Raw genomic sequence first — 23,317 nt, 5'->3', positions numbered from 1 at the left:
CCTGACCAATAGTTGAGTCACTTGCAATGATAGTTGTAAGTTCTCTTTGCTTGTTTTACAAGGCGTAGCTACCTTTGAAAGTTATGCAGTGAATGGAAATACAGGGTATGCTTTTAATCAGAAAGAAGAAAAGGCACACTACCATCTACCCATAGCCATGAAATAGATGTGAAAGGTTAAATCTAGAATCAGGTGAATGCAAAAAACTAACACAAAGTTCACCTCTCCCACACCCACGAAGGATGAGCAGTAGATCTTCATAATAGATTAATTAATTTGAATTCAAAGATTCAGAAATAACAATCCACACTATTTGATATAGCGGAAATTACATTGGAAAAATATTACAAAGGTGGAGGAATTTGCAATCTAAAGAAAATACAAATAAACACACAGATTTATCGACACCTCCTTTATTTCCCAATATAAAACTGAGTTCACAGGCTCATCTCCCTATACAACAAACAATGACTTAGAAAAACAACTGCCCCTGCTTCTCTCATTCCTGAACAACTAAGAAAAGATCCCCTCTACCTCTATCATATTCACATTTATAATCTCCAACAATGTAACTGCTAAAAAAAAGAGAGTAACTGAATCTTTAAAAGAATCAGTTACAAAGTATTTTAGAATTATAGTAAAGTTTATTTTAAAAATAACTTAAACAACATATGAAATAAATTCTTGATGACTAATTAAAAGAGATTATTGTTGAGGTGGAAAATTCACATTTGGATTTGTGCTTGATGTGGGCAATATCCTAAAAATCCGTTGTTAAATATCGTCACAAACCCCACCATTAATTGTCATTTAATGCGGACTGACATAAACAACCACTTTGATCATGTCGATGATTTTTCTATTCTATGAACTTAGTAGGCACTTTTTGAGTTTGGCTAACTTCTCCTTCGTCACTTCAAAGGCTTGTCGACAGTTTCCTCCCTTTGCGAACCAAGTTGAAACTTTATGAAGTTTTCAAACTCTTCTTTTTACCGCTTTTCCCTTTTACGTTGGCAATTTGTAAGTTCTTCAAACTAAGATTTAACTGAAAACTAACCTTTGTTGGAGGTTTAAAGGTTTTGATAACCTCTAATATTGGCGGCTTTCGAATTTTGAAAACCACCGACTTGACTGAAAAAATGACTAAGTATGGAATGGGATGAAGGTTAAGGGTGTTTACTTGGGCTTTTGGAGCATATAGGAGAATGCACTAAAATTTGAAAATTTTGAAGTTCAAATTTTGGGGTAACACCATTAGATTGTAAATAAAATCAATGATGGTGATTAAAATTTAGTGATATGACCCTAAAATTACCAATAATTATAGAATATTATTGGTGAATATGATCTAATTAAGTATCAAATATTATGGAAAATTATTTGGTTTAAAAACAATAAAATAAATGTTCTAGCGATTTAAATAGGACTCAAATAAATTTGTGCAAAAATGTGGCAATTCAGGTTGCCATATATCTTGTACTATTAGCCAAATTTTGAATCCCCAAGTCCAAATATTAGTCAATTCGTGAATATTGCTGACAAAAAAAATTTATTGGTTGCATATCAACCAATTTATTTTCTTTATCAATAGCTTATGGTAGAGAAGATCCCATGGGATTTGTTGCTTTGTCATCAACCTAGGGCCATGTAGAAATTATTGTTTTGGTCTTGGAAAGTACACCATTATTAGGACAATTAGAGTTGTAGTCCACTTGTATTTTTAGGCCATATTATAAGTTTTAAAACTATTTGCAACACTAGTCCATCCATCTTCAAATTTTTCCTACCTTAGTGGTTGGCTTGGATGTTGGTTTGGTCTTATACACAACTATCTAGGGTAGCTTGTATTTTATAGTAAGATGCTTGACATCACAAATAAGTGTTGGGTAAGTTGATACATAGAATAAAATACACATGGTGCACATTGTATATTTGTATGTCAGTGGTTTTCTTTAAATCCTTAAAGAGATTAATCTCCATACATACTCTACATTGTAGTTAGGCTAGATAATTTATTCAGTTTTGACACAAATAATCAATCCAAGGAAGGAGGCATTGAGGTTAAAGAAATGATAACAAGCCATATGCAACCTTTAAAAAATGAGTTACATAGGTACCCTAAGATCCTTTTGGTTAGACACAATTATAAAATCCCTTATTTAGGGAGAAAATAAGAAAAGGGCTATATACATAGTAAGGTCCATGGAAAATGACCGTATCTATATTGTTGGTTTCCATAAACATGAAGAGAAAATATTATTCAAGTATAAGTTGAGGATGTCATCAAATTTAACTCCATGAGGAAACTAGTATTTTTGTAGGGTAGATGGTACACAATTGACCAAAAAATTATAATCACAAACTATTTGAGCCAAATTTACAATCATTATTAAATTATGAACCAAAATAATATCCAGTGGGTTAGCAACAAGCATACCTCTTCACCTCATAGAAGACTTTGGGAACACACTTATTAGGTTTCTTTGGTGGCACTGTTACATGCTCAAATTCTTAAAGCTTCAAAATTAATAATTAAAGTGGAAGACTTTGGGTATCATCAGAAAGGGTTAGTCATGCTAAGGGTGAGGAACCTAAAAGCTATTGCAATAAATGTAGGCAAGCTTAGAAAATATTGCTACAATATTGCAAGGAAATGTGACAAAAGAAAGGGAAAGGGATACAAGCATACAAACCAAAACTAGCCTCTCTTACACACTCTCTAGCAAGGGAAGTCACCCTTTTACTTGTTTCATGTAGTTGTTTGATTAGACGCCTTTTCAAATTCCAACATTAAAAAAAAAAAAATTGTTCTAGATGCCCCAAGTCATTTGATCTCTTTAAAAACAATAATGATATATTCAATGATATAAGGACTTTGAAGGAATCCAATTTACTCCAACAAAATAATGGAAGGTAATAGATGGCAAATACATAGAGCAAGAGTTTTGGCCAAAATGTTATAAGACACATTAAGCAATTTTATAGGATGGACCGACTAGAAATGCATGCCAACTCCTTAGATTTGAAAATATATTTGATAATATCATGATTGATCAAAGATCATAAGAAAGCATTTTAAGATAGTTTATTTATAAATATAAAACAAGTTTCAACTCATGAAATACAAAATAACATTTTAAAATTTAGAAAAATCCATCCAAACATAATGCTTTATCATTAGCCATGCTCAAATACAACATATAAATAAAAATCAATATAAATTGATTTTTTAAAATTATTCTTTTCTACATCAATATTTATTCTATTACGTAACTGCAATAAATTAATTTTACAATTTATATTTATTCCGTTATATCACTTAGAAGATAAAACTATAAGAAATGTGAATCAAACAATTATAGGTACAAATACTCAACAAAGACAATATCTTACAAGAATTGAGAGCTTTATAATCGTTATGTACTTAAAATAAAATAAGAGAAACGTGAAATCAATGTTGAGCACTCATAAGTTTAAAATCTGTGTTATAATACAAAATATTCACACTTGGAGCAACGGACACCGCTGTTCTCCTACAATAATAATTATGGTTACGTTTGTCACGTAGTCCATCCATACACTCCCGCAAGCGACGCAATTATACAATATAATTCTATAATTCACTTTATAAAAACCTTCAACTTCCATATCCATATTAATATAGTTCTTTACATTTTCTCACTAAAACTATTGCAGTTGCACACTTATGTTCTAAATTCAACCTCCGGCCGCCTCATCTTGCCTAATGACAAGACATTATTTCTTTCTCTAATCGAGTCCTCCATAAGTAAGAAAATCTTCATCTCAGAATCCATCGAACTTCTCTTTTCCTGTTTATATAATTAATTCAAATGGAGAAGAGTTGTCTCAAGTTTATAGGAAAAGACTCTTTTGGAGTTCCATCCAAGAATTTCTTGGCTACAAGAGTATTGGTGGCCTCCGTTGGGTGATAAGCGTCCCAAAATATATATCTAGATCGATCACTGTTGCAGAATCCTATGTTTGGCAGGCACGAAACTATTCCTCTGAACTGCCCACCAGCTCCACAGCATGCAGTATTAGGATTCTCAAAACCTGCATACATTTAATTAGTATAATTGTATAATAAAAATTTAGCTAAAACTAATGGTCTTCACTTCGTTGTATAGTTGTCCCTCTTTTATGAAAGATATGTTGATAAAAATGGGAAATGTATTACAGGCTCTTACCGTACTTCTGGTAGTTTTGGAGGAGGTCCATCACAACGTCGTAAGTATTGAGATACACAAAATGAGAATCAGGTAGACTGGAATTTAGCTGGGTAATAAGCTGTTTCAAACGGCTGTTATAGTTCACTACCAGATTATTGGACTGAGAAATACATATACCATTCGTAGATTTGTTTAAAGACAATTCAAAAGGTGTGCATCCCAGAGGCCCGATTCCTGCTATAGCAAACTTCCTGGCCCCTAAACTGAACAATCTCTGTTAAAATAGAATAAAAAAAAGAAAAGGTTAGCTGCCATGTTAAGTGCTTACAATTACTCTTCTAGTACTAAAAAGTGGTCAGCCATAACAAAACCGGCTTATTTTTCATTTTATGTCAGCATTCGTGATTAGGGTTTACTAAAGATCATACCCTTGAGGAAAGATGATTGAGAAATCTCACCATAAGTAAAACGCCTAGCTGAGATATAAGCTCCTCCTGGAACTCATCTGGTGTGTAACGAGCCCTCATGGGTGAGACAGGTAAAAGATAGTTAATGAGATAATCATTTGAGCCTGTTGTCACGGTAAATACTGATTTCTCAAGGAACTTGATAGCACCGGCTTCGGTTAGCATATCGACGAGTTCCATCCTCGTTGTTTCGAAGTACTCAACTTGTTGCTGCAGTACAATACGCGCGGCCTGAACGCAAAACAATGCATGATCATGAGGATTTATACTCTCTGATTCCAAAATCTTGATCAATGTCTATAATATGAGAGCTGAGGATTGTAGTGTCCCACATGATGTGCACATCAAAAAGAAAGACCAGATAAACATATTAAAGGAATACCCAAAACATTTTTCTACTTTTCTTGCACCCCAATTGAAAGAATTTCTGGTTATGGTTGATCAAAGGAATACCCAAAACCTTTGATGAAAAGAAGCACAGGAGGACAAATAATGTCTTCGATAGCTTGCCAAACAGAGAAGAATGTGAAAAAACTGTTGGGGATATTTCAGAATTTAAGGAAATCTCTAGATACGAAAACACTGTTAAGGATAATCCGGAGTTTTTTGGAAAGGCGAGACAAAATTACTGTTGGGGATTATTTGGAGCCTAGGTTTTCTAATTTCTTCACAGGATCTGAACATAATAGATTGCTGGGAGAGGGGTCCACTGCTTCACAGGAGAGAGAACAAAATGCACAAGAAATGGAAGACCTCCAGTCTGCGAGAACTACATTCTCTAATAGTCATTTCAACTTGGAACAACCCCTGTAAAGACCTAAAGGGAAAGTGAAAAGCGCTATGCTCAAACACTAATTTGGCTCTATAACAAACAAAGTTAAGCAATAAGAAGAATGCATACTCATTCCAATATATTTTTCCTAAACAACTTATATTTAGAGACAACCCATATACCGGGCTCGTTAGCCTAGTTTTTGTAGTACAGAGTCCTACAAACTAAACACAGATACAGAGTAACATTCAATTCCATACATGGGACATCAACAATTTACACCTGAGCATACAAAATATTTTACAATTCCCCACACCAACACTGCATTTGACATATAAGATTCAACACACACCAAGAAAAAAAAAATGCATTGAAAAACATACGAAGAGAGATCCAGTGACATTGAGGATTCCAGATGCCCCTGATGCGTAGTTCACTCCAGGAAGTATGAGAGCTCCTTTGGTAGTGGGTGCCAAGTATGGTTGGGGTAACATTGTCTTCCCAATGCTAAGCCCTGCAAAGAGAAAATAAGAATCTGAACCATGAAATAAGAGTTTATAAAATGCTTTAATCTCATGCCAAGTTATATACCAATGATGTCGGGGATTGTTTTGCCATTGGTGAAACGGCCCGTGGGTCTGCCCCCTGAAAGTGTGAAATCAATTCCATAAGGGGGGAAATCAGCTTTTGAGAGGGAGGCAATGTAATTGTTGTTGCCTGCGTCCGCCAGAGAGTCACCAAATATGAAGAAAGGGATTTCATTCGATTCTGCAACTCCCATTGTTATAATAACTCCAAGGCTCCATATTATTCTCATCACTGGCCTCATTTTCTCAGTCAGTATTATTCAATCAGTTCGTCTCAGATTCGCACCAAAATGCATTTAGCATCTGACACGTAAAAATCTGTCGGGGTGAAAAGAATGGCCGTCTATCTCACTGGTTTGGGAATTTGGTTGTTATGATCATGCTTCATCATTTATGCAGAATCATGGAGAAGCGAACATCAACTCGTACCTTTTTCGGGCTGTGCATTCACATGGGGGAAGCTTTTGATTCCTTTTTCTTTTTGTTTGTGTTCGAGTCACGGGGCGAATATAACAGTTCCCTACGTTTAGTATGTAGTACACATTTACCATTACAGTCTGTGCTAAGTGGAGTGAATCTTCGACAACATGGCTCCATCGATTACATTTTTGAATATTATATAAAAATAGTCGCTCTCATGGTTACTTCAAAAATCAAATACAATGAATCAACTAACAATTGGGCCCATAGGTTCAATGGGCACGCTGGTTGTTTTTTTGGTTGTTTGTGAATTTTCACTTTGAATGCACTCTCAAAAAGGTATGTTTTCAAGAAAATAGTATATTTAAAAAAAAAAAAAAGTGGTAAAAAGCATATTCATGAATCTAACATAAGGGGCTAATTTTTTTTAAAATATTAAAAATACGAGATCAAACTCAATAGAAATTAAGTAGTTGTGGTTGTGTCAGAGAAGGAGGATCATTAACATTCAACTTTTTCCAATCATTATTAGGGGTAGAGTCATCAATTGGCTCCCAACCAGTGAATGCATTATCTTCAGCATTCTCCTTTATGGGTGGCTATATGTGAAGCAAGGAGATGGCAAGCGACACACAAAAGAATTTGCTAGTGTCTAAATAGCTAGTGTCTTGTCGCAAAGATGGTAATCACGAGGGTTGAGACCATCCTCCACGAATAGTAGAGTCCCTAGGATTTTGAGGTGTTTTGGACCGTGAGACTAAGATCGCAATCATCATCATTGTTTTGTCTAGAAGAGTGACTACGCCCATGTTGATGCCCACAACAAGAGGAGTCAGGAGGGACCTAGGCAACCGTGCAAGGGACATTTCTCTAATGGTCCAATGGCTTATGGAGATGTGCTACTTCAAGTACAAATTTACTAGCTTGCACTTGAATCTACATAAGAACATTAGAGCAAATCATACCTTTATAATATATAGAAAAACATATATCAATATAAGTGCAATTAAATAAACCCACATTCTTGTCTTTCCATATGTTGAACAAGATATTCACTTTGCTTGTGTGTCATATTTAAGAAACTTTTGAGGTAGGTTAGGCCAATCTCCATCTAGAATCATGTGCCACAAGAAGGGATTAGGCTTGAAGGGCCTAAAAAAGTCATGGATCCAATTTTAAGCATCTTGAGTTTGAGAACAAAACTAGAAATACTTGAGTGACTCAATTTGCCACAAAAAGGGCAATTCAGAGTGAGAATTTTCATGTGGGTGAGACAAGTCCCTAGAAGAAGACCTTGGGACAACAAACACCAAGCAAAGTGAGCAAATTTGGGCTCCAAAACAACATCCAAAACTCCATAAAATATTTTTTGCCAAAACCCATGAGAGCAGTGAAGCTACCAGTAGGCGTTAAACTATTGATCTACCATGTGAAGATGAGAAGAGAGCCAAGAACATCCCCTAGAGGGCTTATAATTATGAAAAGGTGTATCTAAAAAACATTTCCAATCCTTCCACCAAGGTTTGATGCATACTACACTCCCATTTTATGCAAGGAGTGTGGAGGATTGAATCAAGAACCATTTAGTAAGTATCTTGGTCTTGATTAAAGAGTTGTTACTTCAATTTGAAATCTAGCCAAGGAAGAAAGTTCATAGAAGTTGGATGAAAGAAATCCACCAAAATTTTGACTTCTTGTTCAAAGAATCTCAAAGATTTAGCCCAACGTGAGAAAGTCATTGACCTCCATTGAGAGCTAAAAAGTTGATGTCACAAAATGGAGTATTGATTAATGGATAGGCCATTATACATATAATCTCTAGCTCATCAAAGCTAGGGTTTGAGAGCTTCCTAGGATTTCCAAATGCTTTTGATAACAAAAGTGCCATGGATTTCAATCAATTCCTTCATGGTAAGGAGAGTGTCGATGTCTACACCTTTCCAACCTAGATGAATATGAGGAAAGCTAGAGAAAACTCAATGGCAAACAAGAATTTTTTAGGCTTCATTGCTAGTGAGAGAGCCCTTATCATCCATTTGGTAGACAAGGCAATGCCCTATCGACAAATAGAGAAAACCCATGCCACTAGATTCCCATAGAAAACATCAAAATTTTTGAGTCACCAAGTGAAAGTTGGCATGTCCATCACTAGAAGCCCAAAGGAAATCTCTAAGGACATTTAAATTAACCTTCAAAAAAGAGGCTTTAGAAGGAACCAACATGATGAATAGTAGACATACATGGCTACCAAAATTTTTAAAAACCTTTTGGGACACTATTTGTAATCCAATATTGAAGTTGTTTTTCAACTACTGGGTTAGTGCAGGATCAAGGGGGGCCAAAAAGTGGCGATGTGAAAAAAATAGCCTTCTTCACTCGCCTAAAAACGCGAAAATCCGTGTTGACTTTTTGCTTGGCCTGGGTGTCAGTACACCTTGGCTTGGTAATTACCTATGCAAATCGGATATCTGATTTTTATTTTTATTTTAATTTAAAATATATTATATATTACATATTATATAATATATAATATATTATTATATTATATAATATATATAATGTAATAATATATTATATAATTATATAATATAATATATTTATTATATTATATATATTATATAATATTATAATAATATATTATACAATACGTATTATATAATATTATAATAATATATTATACAATACGTATTATATAATATATTATTATATTATATTATATATATTATATAATATATAATTATATTTAATAATATAATACAATATTATATTATATATTATATAATATATAATTATATTTTATAATATAATACAATACTATATTATATAATATATAATTATATTTTATAATATAATACAATATGTATTATATAATATAATAATATATTATATAATACGTATTATATAATATAATAATATATTATATAATACGTATTATATAATATAATAATATATTATATAATACGTATTATATAATATAATAATATATTATATAATACGTATTATATAATATATTATTATATTATAATATAATATAATGATATATTATATAATACGTATTATATAATATAATATATTATATAATATAATATATTATTATATTATATTATATATTATATTATATTATATATTATATAATACGTATTATATAATATATAATATTATATTATATTATATATTATAATATATATAATATATAATTATATTTTATAATATAATACAATACGTATTATATAATATAATAATATATTATTATATTATATATGTTATTTTAAAATAATTTAAGTATAAAAATCGGATATCCAAACCCTCATTTGCCAAACCCCCCCTCAATTCAGGATTTGATTGCACAAAATTTGAATGAATTGAGGGGGATTGCATAAGTATATCGTAGTATCCCTCGTCTAAACCCAACGTTTGATCCTCTCACGTCGATCATAAAGAGTATGGAAACCATGACTGAGGAGCACAATGTCGCCCTTTTGTGGCGAGATTCTATGAGGGAAAAATATGCAGATAGCTTGTCGTATAAGGATATCAAGGATCTCGAGATATCCAAAGCCGCTATCACCTCATTGTTTGTCAATCCCCGCACTGGTCAACCCGTAGATCCCAAAAAAACAAAACTTTCTATTAAATGGTGCATAAATGATGCTATTGTGAAAAACTTTTGGGATCGTTGGTGGATGGTTTTCGACAAACCACCCAACAACAATCTTGATATCCCCTTCTATTTCATAAAAAAATTGTATGCTGAGTTTGTTTTATGCAAACATGTGAACTACTTTGACATCCAACCTTTCCAGGGTGTAGGTTTAGGTATGCCCCAAAATAGACCTGGGGCAGTCAGAGTAGTCCAGGGCCCATATGTCCCCCCTCCTCCTGTTGATCCCCTACCTGCAGTGCAACATCCTGATATCATTTGTGAGGCGGCTTCACGGACCATATCGGCTATTCACTCTTTGAGTAGCCTTTTGGTTTCTCAGGATGGGTTAGTAGCTCATCCTACTCTTGATGGTAGCGGTGCATCCGGTGGCGTTGACATGTCATCCTCGGCTCCACACATATGCGTGCCCCATAGTTGTGTCATGTGTGCACACGTATGCTTGGGTCCAGTTGGACAGGTCATTGATCCTCATGTGGACAGTGCAGATTATGAGGTGCATGAGATGCATGATGCACCAGATATTATTACACAGACTGGAGGATACCCTAGGGAGTCCTCACATCCTAGAGGCGAGGAGGCACCGTCATCATACATTGATGATGTATTGGTAAGATTTGTATTTTCACAGTTCATGTTATATTTTAATAAAATATTTATAATCTAGATAATATTAAGTACGAATTTTTATTTACATGGTCTATTTAACAGTTGATGACCAAGGAGCAGTTGAGATAGATTCAGGAGGGCACCTTGTCGGCCATTTCATTTGGCCTTGATAGCTTGACGGTACATATATAATTATTGCACCTAGTCGTTTGTATTTTATTGTACATACATGCTCATCATTTATATTGGTATTAATTAGATTATGTAGTAACTTGCATGTATATCTTATTTTACTCTTGTAGGGCACAAGCAGCACGAGTGTGAGGCAGTGTGATTTAGGATCTGGTAGTGCAGTTGGAGACAAGGGAAAGGTAATTGAATGCAAATATGATTGAATGAATAGTTTAAATAACTTATAGTGATTATACATGTCTAGAAATATATTGATAGTTTCATATACTTGTTGTGTATATATACAGAGAATTCTCGGCTTCACATCCTTAATGACTACACCCAGTATACCTGAAGAAGAAGAAGAGATGCCTCGAGTAGATGTGTGTTTATTTTATTTTTTGATTAGTAGATATAATTTGTTATTATTAGTGACAATTATATGCTAACTTGTATCAATGTCATGTTTCTGAACATATGTAGGTTGTGTATGAAAATATTCAAAACATACCTCCTCTACAAAGTATAATTACGAAACTTACGAAACTTATAATTATGAAACTTACCAGTTTCTCTGCAAAGTATACAAGCATAACTTTGAAGAAAGACACATGTTGATTAAAGACCTTCTCACTGCATTTCTCTACATGGTTGAAGACGATGGTAGATATGGTCATTTCTAAATAGCAATACATTCACTTGACTTAATGTTTATGCACAAAATTTTATCTCATTATTGCACAAAGGAATATGTACCATCACCAAGAGAGGGTCTTGTCAACGGCGAATGATCTAGCATGAACCTGTATTTTTAAGAATTGTTAGTCTACACATAAAATGCATGGATGAACATAAAGGCTTCATGATAATCACTTCAACTGAAATGCATGATAATAAATGAAAAGGTCAGATTATATACCACAAAAATACGTCCCCTCGAATTATATCAACAGAACCCACTATGTTGACGCAAAAATCATAATGTGATACTATTGTATATCATCAAAAAAGACCTGCATGAGCATAAAGGTTTTGTGATAATTAAATCATCAAAAATTGTCAAATAGTGTTCTCTAATAACAAAAATTGTAAAGCTCATCAAATGCATGATAATAAGTCATGTTGCAAAAATACGTCCCTTCCGATTATATCGAGTGTACCCGCTATGTGCATGCAAAAACCGTGTTGCCAAAAAAAAATGTTCATCAATAGACCTGCATTTTCAACACATCCTTAATATACACTTAACAAACTTAAACATTAAGGTTTAATGATCATTGTTTGAAATGAAATGCATGATAAAAAAAATAAGGCACCATTAAAGACCTACTACTCAAGTGTGCCTGAAGGTTCATCTCTTTGCTTAAGAGTATCCAGTATTGCTTCATGATCAGCAATAGTTACTGTCCATAGCTCTTTGGTCTTCAGTTTTGCTTGATGCTTCAACAACTTGACATTTGTATCTATAATAAGGTGTGAATATATTATAATGGTTTTGTGTCTCTCATAGTCTTCAAATGCAGGTATGCCATTCTTTCTAATCATGTATGTTCGTAACCAAGTTCCCACAACAACAACTGAACCTATAGGATATGTGAACCCATCATCATCTATCACTAGTTATGTTAGCTTTTGTTTTCCCTGTACACATCGTGCCAACCAATATTCTGATCTCTCTTCATTCCCTTGCGGTGTGACAACTACAAAAACATGTCCTGGTTGTACAAGATCTGATAGACGATCATACTCAAGTGAACTTTCCATATCATTGTTTGACAAGGATATTGTTTGAGATAAAGGAGTTAGATAGTGGGGAACCCACGCATCAACCCACTCGCTTGACTCGCACTGATCCCAATCACACCGAACACAACTCTGACAAAAACAGGCCAACGCTCGTGTCCAAATGGTCCATGTACTTGCATCTGAGCTGAAAAATTAATGCATCTTTGAAGAATCTTTAATTGTTTGACAATCCAATCTATCTCCCACTGTTCCCTCCTCAACCAACCAAAAGAATCTGGTCACTGCTGAATCAAGAGTACCTCCATGTGACAATGTTGAACTACACCAATCAACAATAGAACGTGCATCAGAGAAATTTGCACCTGAAATCCTCAATTTCTCCTTAACTAGAGCTCTCTTCAAACATGCACCTGCTCCATCATGCTCTCCCTTCCCATGCCCTTCCTCAAAAAAACTCCAAATATGAGGTATACGCCTCTCTACATGCATTCTACTCATCCAATAAAACATACGGGCATTCTTGAATTGACCCATACAGTTATTTAACCATATTATATGTCGGTCAATTGCAATATCTTTCTCATGCAAGAACTCAAAAAAATTCTTGAAAGAATGTTGCACATACTCGCAGGAGTGTGATCTATCATCACATATAAAAATGATACTCCCTAATTATCTTCTTGTCCTCTTCTGTACTATCAGGAGCATGTCTATATGTAATGTGAACAAAAATAGCAATTTGGACTGAATTGCAGTATTGAGACTGTACCTCATTCTGTGGTTGCAATGTATAGTTCTCTGCAAAATCAACCACCGATACAATAGTGCCAATCCGGAAAGAGTTATAACACATCCTGAACTATTGATCCAACCACTGAGACCTATGGGTGTGCCTTTCATACTTGTAGAAAAGATTTTCCTTAAAATCCAAAATAAAATCAGCAATACTCACTTCTCTTTAGACTAATTCGCTTCTAGAACCTTCACCTCCACTCTTCAAAGTATATTTCACTGTCTCGTATCTATTTTTCTCAACATAATTCTTTCCAAACTCGTTTTCGCTGCCCTCATGAAAACATGAAACAAACTTTGACAACCCACCACATTCAGAGAACTTCTCATTCAAACATTCATTTCTATAGAAATAGCAGCCATCATCTCAAGGGCATAAAAATAGATCTTGCAAGTCTCTTGATGATCTCGGAAATAGCATTGCACCACACTCCTGCAACATCTCATTAGTATGCATCATAGAACGAATATGACATAAAAGTTCATGGTACATTGAAAACTCCACATGGTACTTGCAACAACAAGTATTGCAAATCTTAAGAGGAACACAATAAAATGGTTTCAAAGATTCAAAGGCCCTTTGTGACATTTGCAAAGTTGGATGTAATTCACAAAAAAATTTGTACAATATTGTTTGGCTTGATTACAAGAAATGTTTGGGATGCGGTGTGCGGTCTCGGTTGTCAATTGTCAATTTCAAAATGTCCTTTACATTGGGTGACACTCTAGAATTAGAGTGCCAAAATTGTTGAATCTCCTCCTTCACATTGTCAGTCAACTTTCTATCAACATGTGGAAGCCTCCCACCAAATGCCCATGTATCTTGTTGAAGTGGATTGTCAAGTCTTTGTCTTCGTACAAGTGCTCTATCCAAAATTTTACGGTTTATGTTAAAATCAAGACAAGTTTGTATTATTTGACGAGCCTTCCTCAATTGATGGCTTACTAAGGAGGTTGTAATCACTCTTCGAGCAGCTCTCTTATCTCTTTCTTTGGTATTATTTCCAATAGAATTGAGAGCTTCAAGTAGAATTTTTGCAATAATAGAATGTCTCTCCATCTTCTTGTTCATACGAATCTTCAATTTGTTTAGCAATGGTCTCATCTTTATCATCTTTAGCAATTGAACAAAGAGTTGGCATTGCTCCGTCAATGTCTTATTGCTAAAATTTTGGTTGAAAAGTTGTGTAGCCCACAACCGAACAGTTCTTGTTGACCTCTTGCCTTCAAGATTCGCAATAATGTACTCATCGATTTCAAATAACCATTTTGGGGTTCTTGAAGGTCTTGGATTTGGAATTTGTCTTTCATCCATGAGAGGGTCTTCATTTCTAAAGTAATTAGGTGTTACATATGGTTCACTTGGTCGATCAATTCCACCTTCAATGTTAAATTTTTCCACATTTTCACCTCCTATGTCAAAATTTTCCACATGTTGAGCATTTTCATTATCACTTTCAATATTTTCACTTTCAAAATCTACATTTTTAATTTTCAAATTCAATTTCCTCTTCACTTGAAGTAACATTAGCAATATTTAACATACCTTGTTTTCTCCTCCTATGACATTCTCTATCTCTTTCTCTATACACTTTACTTTGGTCATTTGAAAGTTTTCTTTTGCATTTAGACTTTCGACGACTACTACTCCCCATTTCCCTCCACACATATGCTCCTTCGTGATTGAAATTGTAAGTTTTGACTTTAAGAATCTCCCAAAAGCACAAATTTGTCTCAACCTATCTAAAAACCCATGATCCTCGACAGAAAACAGAATATGTAGACTGTGGGCCGTTGGAATCCACAAAATGGCCCACAAGGTTTTTTTTCTTTCTTTTTGGTACAAAAATCGGATATCCGATTTTAATGTATAAATTTGTGGTCCCCAAAAAATTTCCCGTTGCTACCTTTTATTTACTGAACTGCCACATTAATGGCGATGGCAGAAATCCGATATCGGATTTTATTAGTCATATTTGAGAGAGAGAGAGAGAGAGAGAGAGAGAGAGAGAGAGGAGAGAGAGAGAGAGATGAGAGAGAGAGAGAGAGAGAGAGAGAGAGATTAGGGGAGAGAGACAGACAGACAAAGAAAGAGAGACAGAGAGAGAGAGATGGGGAGGGGGAAGGGAGAGAGATAGATAGAGAGAGATTAGGGGAGAGAGAGAGAAGGAGAGGGAGAGAGAGATTAAGACACCATAGGACCCAAAGTGACCCAATATGGTGTCATAACGGGTCGTATGGTGTCCTAAGGGGTCATAAGGGTCCATGGGACACCATATGACCCCTAAGGACAACATACGACCCCTTTATGACACCATATGGTGTCATTAGGGGTCATATGGTGTCCTAGGACACCATATGACCCCTTAAGACACCAAATTATGTCGTTATGGGTAATATGTTGTCCTAAGAGGTTGTAAGACACAATATGACCCCTTAGGACACAATATGACCCAAAGCGACCCAATATGGTGTCATTAAGGGTCATATGGTGTCCTAAGGGGTCATATGATGTCTTAAAGGGGTCATATGACACAATATGACCCACTAGGACACAATATGACCCATAACGACCAAATATGATGTCTTAAGGGGTCATATGGTGTCCTAAGGGGTTGTAGGACACCATATGACCCCTATGGACACCATAGGACCCCTTATGACACCATATGGTGTCGTAAGGGGTCATATGGTGTCCTAAGGGGTCGTAGGACACAATAGGACCCCTTAGGACACAATATGACTCAAAGCGACCCAATATGGTGTCATAACGAGTCATATGGTGTCATAACGAGTCATATGGTGTCCTTAGGACATGGGTCATATGGTGTCCTTAGGACACAATATGACCCCTTAGGACACCATATGACCCCTAATGACACCATATTGGGTCGCTTTGGGTCATATTGTGTCCTAAGGGGTCATATTGTGTCCTACGACCCCTTAGGACACCATATGACCCCTAACAACATGATTTGGTGTCTTAAGGGGTCCTATGGTGTCGTTAGGGGTCATATGGTGTCTTGGGACACCATATGACCCCTAATGACACCATATTGGGTCGCTTTGGGTCATATTGTGTCCTAAGGGGTTGTAAGACACAATATGACCCCTTAGGACACAATATGACCCAAAGCGACCCAATATGGTGTCATTAGGGGTCATATGGTGTCCCAAGACACCATATGACCCCTAACGACACCATAGGACCCCTTAAGACACCAAATCATGTTGTTAGGGGTCATATGGTTTCTTAAGGGGTTGTAGGACACAGTATGCCCCTTAGGACACAATATGACCCAAAGCGACCCAATATGGTGTCATTAGGGGTCATATGGTGTCCTCAGAGGTCATATGGTATCCCATGAACCCTTATGACCTCTTAGGACACCATATGACCCCTAATGACACCATATGACATCATATGTTATCCTAAGGGGTCGCTTTGGGTCATATTGTGTCCTAAGGGGTAATATTGTGTCTTACGACCTCTTAGGACAACATATGACCCATAACGACACAATTTGTGTCTCTCTCCCTCTCTCCCTCTCTCTCTCTCTCTCTCTCTCTCCTCCTCTCTCTCTCTATCTCTCTCTCTCCCTCTCCCCTAATCTCTCTCTTTATCCCTCTCTCTCTCCCTCTCTCTCTCTCTCTAAAATATGACTAATAAAATCCGATATCGGATTTCTACCATCGCCATTAATGTGGCAGTTTAGTAAATAAAAGGCGACAACGGGAAAAATTTTGGGGACCACAAATTTATACATTAAAATCGGATATCCGATTTTTGTAGTCAAATTTTAAAATTTCAAATTTCGGCTCGGGAATGCTTTGGTATTTGGCTTGGAAGTGACAAGCCTGGAAAGTCAACTGAAAAAACGTGTTTTTCAGTATTCCTTGATTTTCTAGACTTTACATTGGTGGCTGACGACTTTTTTGTAGCCAAAATTGATAAAACGAAAAGGGTTTTTTAAGGACGTTCCCAGCTTTCCAACAATATAAGGCTTGTCTTATTTCGACTTTAATAAATAATTATTATTAATTTTCTAATTGAATTCTGACAATAGTCCTGATTGATATACTGATTGAAAAACACTCATAACTTTCAAATGGTATAACTTTTTTTGAATCTGAAACATGCGTCACATCCTATGCTTCGTCTAATATAGGGAAAAATTTAAAAAAAAAAAAATTGCATAAGGTTTTGACCAAGTTAAGGTGGTCAGGCGTAGGAGTTTCTGAATTTCTGAAAAGCTGTAGTAAAAAATTCATAAATAATTATTTACTTTATAAAAAATTAAAAACAAATATGTGTCACATCCGTACATGAGTCTAATACTTATATTATAAAAAAATATCATGATTTGATTGTGATTAGGGTGGTCAGACATACATCTACTTCTTATTTTTTTCCTGAAAATTTAGTACCACTACATTGAAATTTGAAATTTTCATCAAATAGGATTTTTTTTTCCAAAAAACAACTAGTAGCTTAGAAACTACATTCAATTTTCTATATATTCTCTTCTTACATATTTTAAAAATAATGTTCACAACTTATTCAAATTTTCATGTCAAGTTGCATAACTCTGATTTTCTGAAATTTCATTGCCAATTAAGGGCCTATTTTGGCACACCATGATCCTGCACATACCCTACTACCAAACTACAAGCCATAGTTTGGAAGGGCTAATGTGAAGGGTAAAAATTATCCCTAGAAATAGAAAAACTTGTAGTTAATGATCAATATATTTTCATTGAAAAAGGGAAAGCTAGGAAGGTTTAAGATAGGATTATCTATAGCACGGGGTTATAATGCCATTAGATGTTGGAGTTAGAGGCTTGATGAAAAATTTCAAGGCACTTGAGACCCAGATTTATATTTTCTTCTTCTTCATGAAGAGTGAAGAATGAGTCATCTGCAAAGTGGTCATTAACTAATTGTTGATGTAAATTAAGAAGAAAAATACCCTAGATACAAGATTGAGAGATAGATCAAGCAATAAGGTAACAAAACCTTTCATGGGGTAAGTTCACCAAAATGCTAGACAATTTAGTTACCACTAGAAAAAAAAAGGCCTAAACCAAAAAGTTTCCCTTTGTATTTTATCTTTCTTATACTTAAAGTTATATTTTATACATATATATTGGCAGGATGTTCAAGAAGGGTTTTAGACATCTAGGATTGATAACGAAAATACTAGATTTTAGGAGATCTTATGATTTTTCGATAGTCAAATTCCAGTAATCAACAGTCTCCTATCATCATTCTCTTGCTATCTCTCTATCTCACGCTCTTTTTCTTCATCAAGCTCTAGACCTATTTTTTTCCTATCACTCTCCTTCTCCTCCCTCTCTATCTCTCTCCATATCACTCTCTCCTCTTTCCCCAAGCCATAGATCTTATAATTTATCAGACAACCAAATTTTAGTAATCACTAAGCTCCTATCATCATTCTCTCTCTACCTTTATTTCACTCTCTTTGTCATCCTTGATCTCTAGACCTATCTATCTACCTATCGCTCTCCCTCTCCCCCTCTCCCCCATATTTATATATCACTCTCTCATCTCTCTCCAAGATCTAAACCTATCTCTCTCACCCTTTAATCTACTCTTTATCTCCCCTCTCTTCTTTACCTACCTCACACACCCTCCCTACATCTACTTCTCTACATACATTTCTGGTCCAGGAGCATCTAGTGAAGTTAATGGAGCACTTCATCAAATTTTGTTTTGAAAGGACCTATGTTGGTCACAATTGAATAATGGACTTTTTGTATATACAAAAGGTGTGTTTAGTGTGTTAAGTGTCCTTTTTGTCTTAGTTTTTTTTTTTTTTTTTGTGTTTTTGGTCTATTTTTGACCTTTTATGCTTTGTAAGCCTAGAATGGGCAAAATGTAGAAATCTGGTCAAAACTCCTTATAAAGATTTGTTAGGAATTTAAATATGTTTGTGTGGCTCTAGGAAACCATTTCACATGGTGGAGTTAAGTCTATTTGTGTCACAAGTCAAAAATGCTCATTGTACTAAAAATTGTCAATGTTGTCAAACAACATTTTGACAATATTTGGAAAATTTGTAAAAACAATGAAAAAGGTGGTTATTGGTCCATACCAGGGCATGATTTAGGTGGTGAGTGACTATTTAAATCCTCACACAACTTTTTATCTAGTTTTCATTCGAAGAAAAGAAGAACACAATACAAAAACTAAGAATTTTGTCCTTTTCTTGCACTTTTCCCTCCATATGGTATAGAAGTCTGTACTTCCTGTGCATTTGGACGTACTGTTTTCATTTGGGAAGTTGTTCCATGTTGTTTTGAAAATATTTCACCTGGGTTTGTGTCTTGGTGTGGAGTTTTAGCATTGTAGCAAAATTATTTTGTTTTAACCATGTTCTCGGTTGAGTAAGGGTTTGGCTTCAATAATGGAAGCAACTTGATTTTCTTTGGCTCTTTCTCCATGGCATCTGAAATTCAAGTTTTTGTACATATAATTCTTGTAAATAAAAGTTTTTTTTTGGTTGGAAATGACAAAGAAGGTGGTTTTTGTGGCTAACTAGGCGAGCTCCTATAGCCCGGTTAGTGAACCTTCATGGTGAAAAACAAAGTTTCTCTACAAACCCTCACCAAGCGAACCTTATTTGGTTTCCCAAGGTGGATTGAAGTTTGGAAAGATATTTTAAGCCATATGGAAGGGTGTTTCAATGAGTAATTAGTTGGGAAATGCATTTTGAGCAGTCAAAGTATAGTAAGGCAATGGTTTTTGAGCATTTTTCCTCTTGAAACTTGGTTGCACATCAAGTGTTTGAATTTATGCTTGCAGGGAAATAAGTTGGAAGGATTAATAATGATTTAATAGACCTTCTCAAGATATTTGGTGGTTTGAATAAGTGTTTGGAATGGTGTTAAGGTGTTTGAAGACTTAAAACCCTTGAAAACCCTTGTTTTTAGGCACATTTATAGGACAGTGGTTGTACAGTATTTTCAGACCTCCTCATAGGATTTTTTTTAAAGATGTCCATAAAGGGTATCCATATATGCAAGCATTTTATGGGGTGTTTTGGCAGTTTGTGGAGTTATAAGCATTTTGGCAGTTTCAAAGGACTAATTGGGGCTCTTTTCTTGTAGCCCTGTTTTGAGCTTTTCTTCAAATCGGGTAAGAAGACAATTGGAAAGACCACAAAACCAAGTTTAAATAATCCTAATAGGATTTTAGACAATATACTAGACCTCCTACAACTCTTGGTGAGTGATCTTGGTGTTTGGAGCTAAAGAAGCAAAGTCTCACCTTGTGAGGCTTGAGAGCAAGTTTGAATGAAAACAAGAATTAACATGGTAGGAAGGTCTCAGGGTTGGTAAGAAGCATAGATCGGGAAAAAAATCAAATAAAAAATACCTAAACAAGTGAAAAAACCTTCAAAAATTACCCTTGAGGGAACTTGCAAACTAAATTGATTACAAACACACAATTTGAGCCAACAAACCTAGGTAGAGGTAGATCTAGTGTACTAGGAAGAGGGTCCTACTTCTCCACCATGAAGTGTTACAATTGCCAAAATTTGGGTCATCACGCCTATAGATTCCCTAAGAAATCTTCCTCATCTCAAGGAGGTGAAAGAAGAGTGACATATGTGAAAGAAGATGCAGCAAGCGGCAAGACACAAGAAGTGAGCTTAGCTTTAGAAGATGGGGAGAGTTTAATGATGAGAAGAGTCTTGATTAAGGAGCCAATCAAAGAGGAACCAACTCAAAGAAGATATTTAATTAGAATCAAGTGCAAGATTATGGGTAAGTTTTGCAGAGTGGTGATAGATTCAGGGTCTACAGACAATATTGTGTCTGAGGAAGCAACAAATAAACTTAAATTGGAGAGAGTTCCACATAGTAGCCCATATAAGGTCACTTGGCTCAACAAGGAGCAACATGTGGTGGTGAATGAACAAGCTTGGGTTGAGTTCACAATAGGGGGTTATAAGGATAAAATCTTGTGTGATATACTCCCAATGGATGCTTGCCACCTACTTTTGGGTAGGCCATGACAATTTGATAGAAAAGCCATTCATAATGGTGAGAAGAACTCTTATTCTTTTCAAAAAGATGGAGTTACTTACAAAATTCAGTCCTTAAATGATGAAGGAGAGGGCAGCAAGTCCACAAACCCAAATGCCTTGTTGGTGAGTGTAAAAGAGTTCATAAACACTCTTGAAGAGGGTGAAGGAGTGGGGTTTGCTCTAATAGTGAAACCAAAGGAAGAAAAGAAAGAAAAGAAGGTTCAAATACCTCATGAAGTGCATCAAATACTAGACAACTTTAAAGAAATCATAAGTGATGGAGCACCAACAACCCTACCACCTACTCGAGCCATAAGCCATCAAATTGACTTCATTCCTAGAGCTTCATTACCCAACAAAGAAACCTACAAGATGACCCCATAACAGAATAAAGAAGTTGCTAGACAAGTACAAGAGTTGTTAGATCAAGGTTTAATAAAGAAGAGCATAAGTCCTTGTGCTGTACCTATAGTGTTAGCATCAAAGAAAGGAGGAACATGGAGGTTATGCACAGATTAAAGAGCCATTAATAGGATCACTATCAAATACAGATTCCCTATCCCAAGGATTGAAGATTTGATGGATTGCTTGGGAGGTGCAAAGTATTTCACAAAGATTGATCTCAAGAGTGGTTACGACCAAATTAGGATAAAGGAAGGTGATGAGTGGAAAACAACCTTAAAACTAATGAAGGAGTTTATGTGTGGGTTGTTATACCATTCGGCCTCACTAATGCTCCTAGTACATTCATGAGACTCATGAATGAAGTGCTTAAAGATTTTATTGGTAAATTTGTTGTTGTATACTTAGATGATATCTTGATTTTCAGTAGAATTAAATATGAACATCTAAAGCATATTAAATTTGTATTGCAACAATTGTATGATGAGCAGCTAACAATAAACTTGGAGAAATGTGAGTTTATGAAGCAGGAACTAGTCTATCTTGGTCTTGTAGTTTCAGGTGGAGACTTGAAAATGGACACATCAAAGGTAGAATCCATCACCAATTGGCCAACACCAAAAACAACAAGTGAAGTGCAAAGCTTTCATGGTTTGGCACAGTTCTATAGGAAGTTTATAAGGGGATTCCGTGAGATTTGTGCACCTATGCTAGATACTATTAAAGGTGGAGTCAACACAAAATTTCAGTGGACCAAAGAAGCTAATAAGGGGTTTGAACTCTTGAGAAAAAAGGTAGCTACACAACCGGTACTCATTATTCCTAGTTTTGATAAGTTGTTCACTATTGAATGTGATGCAAGTAACATAGCAGTTGGTGCTATTTTGAGTCAAGATAATAGACTAGTAGCTTTCTTTAGTGAAAAGCTCAATGATGCAAAAAAGAAGTATTCATTCTATGATCTTGAATTGTATGCTCTTGTCCAAGCTCTTAAAAAATGGAGGCACTATTTGCTGCCCAAAGAGTTTGTTGTTTACATAGATAATCAAGCTCTTAAGTTTTTGAATTCATGGGATAAGTTGAGTCATAGACATGTTAAATGGGTTGAGTATTTGCAATCATATACATTTTCCATTAAGCATAAAAAGGGACAATGTAATAAAGTAGTAGATTCTTTGAGTAGAAGGCTACTAATAGTGCAAGAAGTGTAGATTCAGAGCGTTGGAGTTGATTGCTTCAAGGATTTGTATCCAAATGATGAATATTTTGCAACCATTTACAAGGTTTGTCAAGAATTTCAAAACCATTGTCATCGTGAATATGCTGACTTTACCTTGCAAAATGGTTTGTTGTTTAGAGGTGGACAATTGTGTGTTCCCAAAGGCTCTATGAGGGAAAATCTGATCCAAGAGAAGCACAATGGGTGTTTGAGTGGTCATTTTGGTC

General features: G+C 35.3%; 1 protein-coding gene across 1 annotated transcript; it reads right to left on the bottom strand.

The window, feature by feature from the left end:
• Positions 1-3,468: 3,468 nt before the first annotated feature.
• On the bottom strand, positions 3,469-6,494 carry LOC131029407 (GDSL esterase/lipase At2g23540-like). Its single transcript, XM_057959878.2, has 5 exons — positions 6,021-6,494; positions 5,813-5,943; positions 4,649-4,888; positions 4,209-4,464; positions 3,469-4,074 (listed from the first exon to the last, which is right to left on the bottom strand). Exons 1-5 carry the CDS (start codon positions 6,256-6,258, stop codon positions 3,848-3,850), a joined length of 1,092 nt encoding a protein of 363 aa, XP_057815861.1. The 5' UTR covers positions 6,259-6,494; the 3' UTR covers positions 3,469-3,847.
• Positions 6,495-23,317: the final 16,823 nt, after the last annotated feature.

This window comes from Cryptomeria japonica, chromosome 6 (assembly GCF_030272615.1).
Source record: "Cryptomeria japonica chromosome 6, Sugi_1.0, whole genome shotgun sequence".
Classification (NCBI taxonomy): Eukaryota; Viridiplantae; Streptophyta; class Pinopsida; order Cupressales; family Cupressaceae; genus Cryptomeria; species Cryptomeria japonica.
This window is presented reverse-complemented; position numbering and strand designations above follow the sequence as displayed.